This window comes from Ptychodera flava, chromosome 4 (genome assembly GCF_041260155.1).
Source record: "Ptychodera flava strain L36383 chromosome 4, AS_Pfla_20210202, whole genome shotgun sequence".
In the NCBI taxonomy this organism is placed as follows: Eukaryota; Metazoa; Hemichordata; class Enteropneusta; family Ptychoderidae; genus Ptychodera; species Ptychodera flava.
The window spans coordinates 25,513,340-25,524,424 of record NC_091931.1 but is presented as its reverse complement, the minus strand read 5'-3'; the positions used below and the strand labels follow the sequence as shown (position 1 = coordinate 25,524,424).

The window sequence follows — 11,085 nt, the reverse complement described above, 5'->3', positions numbered from 1 at the left end:
ACAAGTCAGCATTGAGTCCTATGTGGCGCGCGACTTTCGATACATGGAGCATGTAATAGTGTTTTATCATATACGCATGAACTTATCTCTCCATCCTGATGACGTTTTACGTAAAGTATCTGCGAAACCTTATAACAGATACAAGCATTATCTTATCGGGGTGGGGTGGGGGGTGGGCGTTCAACGTTTCTCGTTCCAGATAATTCTTGTCATGTGACACGACTCTGGTCCAACAGTATCAATACACGTATACGGTCTTCAATCAAAACATGTGGTGCTAGTAGCGTGAACGGCCAATTTAACACACCTTTATTTCAAGGTAGGAAGGTAGGCCTATTATTTTATTCTCTGCCGATTAACATTTCAAGGGATAGTTACATATTTCAAAGAGCACCAACACCCGTATTCATCGATTGTCATCTATGTTTCAACTGCACGTAAATGCAGTGCTTTACTTACATATGAGCTAGCCGTGGGGTTATCGTTACTATCGAAACCAATATAATCGGTCGAATATTTTCATATTGAAGAACGTAGGTGCTTAGAATATGTACAAAGTGAGCTAGGAGTGACTATAGCGATGACTGAGAACAACAGCGCTTAGGTGTTTTGTAAAACAGCGTGAGGGGTCAAATAAGGGGCAGTGTTCGCCGCCATATTGTTTCAATGTGAGTTAAAAGGAAGTGATATTGTATCGTAGTTTTAAAATGAAAGTAGTTAAATACGTCGGTGCGATAGATTTCAATATGAGCATTTTGTGTTGTTCGATAAGTTAAAAGCATAAACAGCAATTTTGAAAGGGCTCGCCGCCGAGCTATAAATGATGCAAGTTCAATAGCCTTTTACATCACAATCGTGGCTGCGACTCAACGACGAGCATTCTCGAATTGCTGTTTCCATGCACATATTCACACTTTTCCACTGCGAAACAAGTCTTTGATGAGATCGTACATGCAAGGGTGGGGATGACCCGTGGCCATAGCTGTCCCAGACTGAAAAATTGGTACTTGTCGAGCCGGTCAGTGGTATGGTAGGGCTATGGATCGCCGTTAATCGGGGGTGGGTGCATGGGGTTCGCCCCGCTTTATAGATACAATATAAGGATATTTTGTGAGAAATGTTTAAAAATCAAAGTGATTAAAAATCTCTGTACGCTGGGCGAACGTATGTTGATTCAATAGAAGTGAACCCGTGAAAGTATGACGCAAGAGTGGTAAAATTACATAATTTGCAAAAATATGAAAACCATACAATAAAAGAGAGGGAGAAGTTCATTCGAAATTTTTACTGAATGCATTTTCATTTCATTTTCTTCTACACAAGACTAAAAGTATCGCTTCATCAGCACATCAGGAAAACGAGAGACTGCCATTATGGAAAGTCAACTCTCTCAGCTACTGGCAGTTTTAGAACAAAAGAGGCGTTCAACTCTAGAGATGTTTCAGGCGCTGCAGGCAATGACTGTTGACGACAAGCAGGTGTCGGTCAACGACGAGCAAGTGAAGCACGCATGGAATCCAAATGACTGTTCCGACAACTTCACCGTCCTTCCGGACAAGGTCACCGCCAGGCGAGGCAGAAAGACGATGAGAACTGATCTGATCAGGGGAAAGAAGGCGTACGTCAGCGGGACTCACGTGTTTGAGATCTTTTGGCCAAGAGACGAACGAGGCAGTCACGCTATGATAGGGATGGCGACCAAAAATGCGCCAGTGAGCAGAGTGGGATATTCACATCTGCTGGGATTAACATCTGACTCCTGGGGTTGGAGCCTGGTCGACAAGAAACTAATGCACGGTGGAAGGAAATTTGGAATATATCCATCTGACCGATTCGACTACGATGTTCCCGATACATTCCACGTCATTCTAAATGCCGAAGACGGTACATTGAGGTGAGTTTGGCTTTTTTGTTGCCAAAATGCAAGTTAATTTTTAAATTTGGTTGTGTAGAACTTTCCTAAAACATTCCAAACTCTCCTCACATTTTAGATTCAAGGCCGATGACGAGGATCTTGGTATAGCTTTTACAGACTTACCACATCAAGACCCAAGCAACGCCCTTTTCATTAGTGCGAGCGCCAACTGTGCTAATGTTGACGTAAGAATGAGATACATGGGTTCTACAGGTACAATATCAATTTTTTTGCCCAAATCAAAGTTTTTGTTAATACCTTGTGAAAAGAACATGTACATCGTTTATTTGCTGTACGCATACGTCTGCTTACAAATAGTGGAAATAGGGAAAGCAAATAGCGCAACAAGACCTGTACCGACAGACGCATAGATGCATTGAAAATGCAGATGTTGGAAACGTAGATTATAATGGCAAAGAATATGAGAAGGCCTATAGTCTTCTAACACTGACACACACACACACACACAAATATATATATATATATATATATATATATATATATATATATATATATATATATATATATATATGTATATATGTCCATATATAAATACACACACACACACATATATATAATCATGTATATAATATTAAAAGAGAGAATACACATACATGTACACATACAAAGCTATACACACTTGCATTATAGTGAATTGCTTTGAAGCATTGGCATTACGCGAAGTAGACATATTGTCTAAATTGAGGTGTTACCAACACTGTCAGGTGTAATTATCAGCTGAGCAGTAATTCCAGTCGACCACAGAGAAATCAACTCTGCCAAAGTTGAAACATTGTCTTGTAGCAGGTCAGATGTAGTCAAAACAACTGCACCTGAAAGCAAGTGATAAGACTTGGACAGTGCTTGGACATATGTGGTGGTGGTGTGTTGTTCAGACTACGTCTCTCTGACCGTCTGCAACATGTAGACAATGTTTCAACTTTTGTAGAGTTGATTGCTTTATGATCGACTCATGTTACCGCTTAGCTGTTAATTGCACCCGACAGTGTTGGCAACACCTCGATTTAGACAATATGTCTAGTTCGTCTAATGCCAATGCTTCAAAGCAAACCACTGTAATTGTGTGTAACTGAAGGCATATATTGAACTGCCATTCCATCTTGAAGTGGCTACGATGATCGCATCATTCGCTGCAGGTGGCATCTCACAGTTTTCGCCGACCGGTGAACAGATCGTCTCAGTGCCGGCCCCTACAGGTAGTAGTTATTACACATTCCACCCAAGATGCGGTGATAACGTTGATCTAATGCATGGTGGGCGGGTCGCGCGTAGGAGACAGTGAGTAAAAACTGTATTACTGCATCGATCTTGTGTTTTGAGCTGAGTGAAAGTGTCGAAAGTAAGCAATGAATTACACACAACCAACCTAACAAACAAACAAATCAATAAGTAATAAAAAATCAATAAATAAACAAATAATTAATATAGATAAATGAGAATAAATGAATAAATAAATTAATAAAGTTATAAATACACGAATGATAATAATGGCAAAATGAACTTTAAAAAATGTTGAAACAGTACTGTACTTAAGCAATAATGTACCCCTCCCGGCCTATAATGGACGAAAGCAAACTTTGCACAACATAATGAACGAGGCGAAGCCGAGTACATTATGGAGTGCAAAGTTTGCTTGAGTCCATTATGGGCCCGGAGGGATACATTATTGCTATTATACTATAGTTTTGGCGATGCCAGTGAATTTGTAGTTGTAGAAAACGAATAAAAAGGAAATTTGAACTGAGTTTGAAGCCAGTGAGCGTCCTGACTCTGCACACATCACATGCACTCCAAACTGCACTGCACTGAACACGCACGTTCAGCACAAAAAATGACCAATACTTTCACGGTTCATTTTGAATTGAAAAACGATGTATTTTCGAAGGAAATGAAAAGTACTGCATCCCTACCGTCTATATCAAACTTGAAACATCACCCTTAAAAATCATGCCATTCAAAAGCCGACACGGTGAAATGCCAGACATGAAGAAAACAGAATGTTCATGCATCGACATCAGCATGATCAGCGAGCTGCATGGTAGCAGCTGATTAATACGATCATTATTATGTCGCTAGTAGTACAGCATTCATTGCAAACGATATCAACAGAGTTCAACATCGTTATTCTAATGTTTATATTTCAATAACAATGGTGTCTATAATTTAATTTTCGATGGCTCCTTGAGAAGAGCTATTTTATTTCGGCGAACGAGAAATTTGACGTAAACGGGTGCTTGAAAGGTACAGTTGACAAACATACTGGAGGGTTTCCATACCGTCGCGATATCGAGAACAAGGCAAGGTAAAACCACAGACAAGAAGAAAAAAACGATGAATGACAGTTGTCTCCTATTACAGTCAGTGCATCAGAATTAGGTGGCCGAGATGTTAGATCAACGGAGAGTCCACGGTCGTCATGATTGTTGGTAGTAGCTGACCTTGGACCGAGACTTTGAATGGCTCCGTAGAATTTCGTAGACACTTCCGGTCAAGGTTGATGACAGCAAGCTGCCGTTGTTGGCCCGTTTACGGCTGGTTCGAGTAGCCTTTCACGCTTGCATAGTTTACATGGCCACTGACATACATAATATGCCATGTGTCAAACCCAGTATCGTCTACGAGTTTGCATACGTACTGAGATCTGTTTCACCTATACAGCAATGAAGCGAACAATGTTGTAAACAACGTAGTAGTACAACCAGCGTGTATCGGACGGGGACTGCATGCTGAGCGCCAGCCAGACAGACGACAAGTGCGTGCGTGAGGACTCAAAAAAATGTGATAAATCGTACAGTAAGACATTATTATCAATATTGTGCATCATTATCAAGATTTATAATTTTGTGTATTACATGGTTTATCCGATACTTTCCCTCCTTTGAAATGCGCAGTCCTTTTTCGTTTTCAAAAGAAAAACTTGCTCGCTGTGGGGCCGCAATGCTGAATAATGGAATACATTCTTGTAATAATGTATGGATATGACATCACAAAATTCACTGGTATTGACAAAGCTATAATTAATAATAGATAAATGAGAATAAATGAATAAATAAATTAATAAAGTAAACATAAATGATAATAAATGACAAAATGAACTTCTAAAAATGTTGAAACAGTACTGTAACAGCATTTTGAAATAACCTAGAAACGTGTTCCAAGAATATACCTTGACAAAATATTGAAGGTTCAAGGTCAGTCAAAGTTGTTGTTCTCTTTTGTAACATACCAAGAGAAAGTTTTAGGGATGGTGTAGTGCTGACGAGACATCCACTGAAAAACAACGTCCGTTTTCAAGTTAGACTGGACACAAAGATATCTCGATGGACTGGCTGCCTAGAGATAGGCTTTACTTCCAACGATCCTGCAGATTTACAGTTCCCTGGCACTATGACAGAGTGTATTGAAGGGGTGACGCTGATGTGGTCTGGATCAAATGTCCGCGAAAATGGCGAAAAGGTGTCTGAATTTGAAGTGGACTTAGATGACTGCACGGTAAATATCAATTCCCATACAAAAATCGAACTCTAGAAATTACTGTACGTCGTAGTATCTCAAAAGGATTGATGCTACAGTATTCTTTCTTTACGCTTCTGTTCAGCTGAAATCTATTTGAATAGGTCAAACTCTGAATACATTTTATGTTGACCAGGAATAAAAAGTAAATGACGAGATACGTTGCTCTAAACTTATTGCGCGATTCACCCGAATGTTGAACAAAATGCATGAGTTCTGTAACATAGCTATCAAGGGAAGGACAGGTAACTCAAGTGCCTTTGTTATTCTGTTTCTTAGTGTGACATGAAGAAAAGAACATGATCTTAATGTGCTTTAGGTTCAGAAATGAGTAGAAAGCTTAGTTGGTTCGGGTACATTTGCGTAAAACACGGTAACATCTCATCCTGTGCTTGAAACATTAGTTCTTTAAAGCTCATTATTTTTGTTTTATATGCGCTGCAGAGTTGCAATACTTTGTGTAGCAAAAACGTTGACTTTATTGATAAATGAACAAAAATATGTTTACTTTAAATGTAAATGGAAGATCGGGGATACAGTTGGGCTCGAGAGAAGCGATGACGGTTCCTTTCATTTCTTCTTCAACGGCAAAACTCTCGGTGAGGCACTGAGATTGAAAACCAATCAAAACGTGGTGTATGGTGTTGTAGATATCTATGGACAAGCGGGCAGTATAACTATTTCTGGTGAGTGAAAGTGAACGACTGATTATAGGCCCTGCAATGCAAATGTACCCATTCTTTAGTGTTTTGAAGCCGTTCTTTCTTGAACAATCAAAATCAAAGCAATTTTTGGCGTTTAGATCTATAGATATATTGATGTTATGATATGAAGGAAACTCAAATGCACGGGTATATATAGGTAAAGACTTAGAGGTTTATATGAAATGCCTACGTCACTAGTCACTATTACAAGAACTTACCGCGGACGTTTGTAAATTTCATCATCGGAAAACATATGCGACTAATTGTTGTTTCTGGAGAACGTAAACTACAATATTGAAATTATATTGAAATTGGTAGGCATTTTCTAATTTCTTGTATTTCAGAAACAGATGAAGGCGTTGATTGTGCGTCTGCAAATGACAGGGTTAAAGGTGAGATAAGTGGTACGGACCCCAATGCCATAATGTTCGCCATGAGAGAAACAGTGGAACTCTTGGCGAAAGGGAGTAAAGTCGACAGTTTGACGGCCGTGCAGGAAGTGTTTAAAACTATAATGGAACCGTTCGACGAGACGAGTGATGAGAGACTGCGTAAGCGTTTTGGCGATCATTTAGCAAGTCTCAGAGGAGGCCACAAGCTGACAAGGCTGCTGCGACGCCTTCAACGAATGGGAGATAGAAACCCGAGTGAGCAGACTTGGCTTGGCATAACAGTATTGAGAAACATATGCTGGAATTACTCTGGCAGTAGCCTGAAAATGTGCAAGCAGTTCGGACAGTCAGGGCTCCTCGAACTCATGCTGAAAGATATTGATAAGTTTGGACCGACAAAAGTGACAAATGAGGTAAAGTGTCATATTTGGTCAGATTCAATAATTTAGGCGTGCTGCATTGTTGATCATCAACAATCATAGATTGACTGAAAAATATCTTTTTTTGACACTTTTGTCGTCTGATGTATCTTTCCCTGTCTTAGCCGACATTGTAAGAAACCCTTAGTAAGCAGCACTACTATCGTCTTAAATGTACTAAACAACCAGCGTAAAAATTGCTGATTTGTTCCGTTTTTTCTCGTCACATACATATACGTTTGACCAAAGTGAAAACGTACAAGGTTTGACGGTAACGTGATCATATCTTAATGATACAAACTTACCTCTACCTATATATATGTTGCTTGCCATCATGGTCAATTTTACTGATGATTGCATTAAAATGTTATTCGATATCGCCTTTCTTATTGCAAACGGTGACGGTTTTTTTCTATTTCGATAGCCACTCTTTTGCTTTTCTCTGTTTTGTAGAAGGAACGAGATCTCATTAGGTCAGCATTTGGCGTGCTGCACAACTGCGCCAAGGCAACCGAGAATAAGCAAGTGTATCGGGACATACGCGCCATCGAAAGGATAGCTCCGTTTATGAAGTCAAAGGACTTAACATTGGCCATGGGCGCCATGTTGACGCTGTCCTACGTCGCTGAAGATCACAAAATTGGTCTTTTGGCAGCAGATGAAAAGCTGATCGCTCACACTCTTGAAGTGTTGAAAACAACACTGGACGACCCAAGGCTGACAGGCACAGTTGAAGATAGTGTATTTTCAGCACTAGAAATCACGACGGGACTGGGAAACATTGCAGTCAATGACACCAACAAAGATTTGATAGTGAAACTAGGTGGAGTACCGCTACTAATTGACCTTTTGAAGAAGGATCGACCTGACGTGCAGGAGTCGGCAGCTAATGCATTGTGGACTTTGGCTAAAGCAAAAAGACATAGAGGAAGTATGCTGGATGCTATAACGGGGTTGACGTCACTGTGCCGGAGTACGAATGCGGCTGTGAAACAAGCGGCTGAAAGAGCATTGACTAGAATTAAACATAGAGGCCAAGGTCAAGTTCTTGGTAATTATAGTTAAATTTCCCGTACGCGCCCTGGGTTAAGTAGGCTCAGAAATATTGCTATCCAAGAGAATATGCCTGGGGATCTCGCCAATGCAAAGACGCGCTGTCACTTTAAATTCCAATACAGAATACCCGTAAGAGTAGTAAATAGAAATTTGTATGTTTTTTTTAATAGATATCAGACCAACCTCTGCCTCAAGAGGGCACTGCAATTACAGAGAGCTATGCAGAAGGTTCAAGAACTCATTGGAATTACATGGTTTGTTTCGAGCATGCACATGCATCTTCATAGTGATATCGCTCACAATTTGATATCAGCTAAAAGAAATCAACATGTGTAATACAGAAGGCTTGCAAAGTAATAATCACCATATTGAGAATACTACAATGTACATTTATGAATGTCAATTGACTTGCTGCAAACAGCAATGATTAGTCAGTATATATTTTATATTTCTTAAAATGTGTTGACAGGTGTTCTGGAGAAAACCAACGCGGAATGGAACTTAATGGACAATTTTTTTTTGAACCAATGAATATCATAAAATCATAAAAGCAGATATATAATGATATATATATTGGGATTGTTAGCTCATAATCCTGTTTTGGATGATTTCACCTCTTTCAGAGGCATATTTTGAACCAACTTTCGACATGTGCTACTGTACAAACTGCCATAACGATAGAGGTGACAAGCTTTACTATGGCAGAGGACAACCCGCCAAAGATTACGGGGTTCCATTCGGATGGTGCCGTTTCGCTCTCCAGTAAGTTGACACTTCACGGCAAAGTATCGAGTAGTGAAAACTCATTAAGGTTTGAAACTGCTGTACTAAACAATCATATCGACAAACATACAAGTTTCCGTCTACACAAACACTGTCCATGCCATATTCATCTAATCGTTTTGTAACGGGTATTGCAACAGGAATTTGATAATAGCTTCTATTGTGCTCTCACAGGACACCTAACAGAGCTTTGGCATTAGATGTATTCAATAAGTGGCATGTGGCTTTTCACGGCACCAGACTGGAATCGGTTAAACCAATTCTTGAAAACGGAGGGTTTTTGATACCAGGTATGAAAATGTTTTATCAAAATTTATACTCAGCATGCTCAGGTGTTATGATGGCACTTGAAATGAGACTTTTCAAAGTATTTTTGACACGCGTCTTCTGTCACCCACTGTGTGTATGTCCTATTCTTAGGTGATATTCGTATTGGAGGGGAAACACTCAGAGAGTGTGATGGCCACTTCACTGATGAGTACAAACCAAAAGGTTTCGACACCAAACACATATTCCTTTCTCCAAGCATTCGATATGCTGGATGTGACACATATGCACCTAAAAGATTGTGAGTATAAACTAATTTAGTACTGTTCTCTGCCAAGTGAACATCTCTTTTCAAAATGCAATCTACTTTTATAATAATATTCAATTAATATTTATATATTTGCAATGTATGACCTGCACGGAAAGGTATCGAAGGAGACATTGCAGTTTACTTGTTCGAGCATGCTGGATCTTGACTATATTCATCGACCATTAAATATCAGCAGTACGCAGTCAAAATCAACTCCTTGACAATCGATCCACACTAAGCACAGATCATATAAACCTTAATGCGGACTATGAACTTGCAAGAAGTAAATCTTGTCACTCGTTCGTTCACCTTCATGACCCCCTGAAACTTTAACAATAAAATCGAAAGAAACAGCACAAGGTTTTCATGCTCGTGTGCGCACGTGAATTGAGAAATTTTGACATCTAGAAATCACAACAACACATTTTCGATTTTTCATGAATTCGTCTTAAAGTGTAATTTGTATATTTTACGAAAGTAGAAGAATGAAACATTGTTTATGTACAGCTTTGAAATGACGGCAAACAGGCTTCAATAGAGCGTTAATCGTTAAGTTATTACGTTATAGTTATCCGGTCCTGAGTATGTTGTGCTTGGCAATACCTAAAAGAAATGACGCCCTTTTTGGTTTCAGTTTCCTTGACAGGATAACGAAAAAGTCCCATAAGGCCAGAGTGGTGTTCCAGGTGTGTGTCAAACCATACAGTTACAAAGTCGCCGAACAGACCATCGGAGCGGAGTTTGAAATTGATCCCAAGTTCAGTAACCAAGAAATTGAATGGTTCACAAAGGAACGTGGAGCTGTGATTCCATACGGGTTACTTATCAAAATAGAATGACAGGACAAAATGGATTTGGGTACACCGGATGATAATTAGTATGACATATACTTGTTTGGTCTTCCTGTGACCCGCAAAAGCAATACAGTGGCGATGGCTTTTTTATGGAAGTTATAAAAATTATTTTGTCTCATCATCTAGAAATCCTGACATTCACACAAATTCTCTCGCGTTGAACAGGTATTGACAAACGTTTTGACCTTATTCAAGAAGACTAAGAGATTGTAGAAATACTTTGTATCTCTTTACTTGGTAAGTCCTTCAACAACTGACAGTCAATCAAATGGTATTCCCGAGGGACCTGTCTTGCGTTAGCATGTTAAAAAATGAAGCGTATCCCATATCACAGCATTTATTTCTCGTGTATGACTGAAATATTCAGTAAGTGTTACTTTTAATCAGTTTGTTATACTAGTAATTCTATTAGACAAGAAACTTATTGCTACGTGAATTCGGATAGAGGCTATATAGTTCATATTATCTTTGATATGTTGCTTTGATATGTTTTTGATTTCAATTGTAACGTTTGAAAACTTTATAGAAGCTTGCGAGCCGGTGAAACCACCAAACTTATAATCGTTTAATTTGATTTTGAAATGTCAGAGAGTGGGAAAATGAAACCGGGAATAAACACGCAAATGGAAACCGATTTATTTCTCAAACACTACTTTTGTCGTTACTAAGTGCTCTACTGCCATTACTCTACAACTTGTTGCATTTGAATAACTTTCTATGTACCCATAGTCCGGACAGTTTGTCATCCCGAATGGAGAAAAATGCACAGAAACAGTACGGTTGGAGAATAGAGTTCATTCTGATGTGTGTGAGTCTGAGGTTTGTATATGTATGTATTCATTACAACTGTT

At 39.3% G+C, this 11,085-nt stretch overlaps 1 protein-coding gene across 1 annotated transcript; it reads left to right on the top strand.

The window, feature by feature from the left end:
- Window positions 1-236: 236 nt before the first annotated feature.
- Window positions 237-10,868, top strand: LOC139131285 (neuralized-like protein 4). The gene is made up of 13 exons (XM_070697276.1): window positions 237-327; window positions 1,324-1,894; window positions 1,992-2,128; window positions 3,073-3,214; window positions 5,167-5,428; window positions 5,976-6,135; window positions 6,498-6,958; window positions 7,418-8,015; window positions 8,191-8,274; window positions 8,644-8,782; window positions 8,978-9,093; window positions 9,224-9,371; window positions 10,015-10,868. The coding sequence occupies exons 2-13, from the start codon at window positions 1,374-1,376 to the stop codon at window positions 10,217-10,219; spliced, it is 2,973 nt and encodes a 990-aa protein (XP_070553377.1). The 5' UTR covers window positions 237-327; window positions 1,324-1,373; the 3' UTR covers window positions 10,220-10,868.
- Window positions 10,869-11,085: the final 217 nt, after the last annotated feature.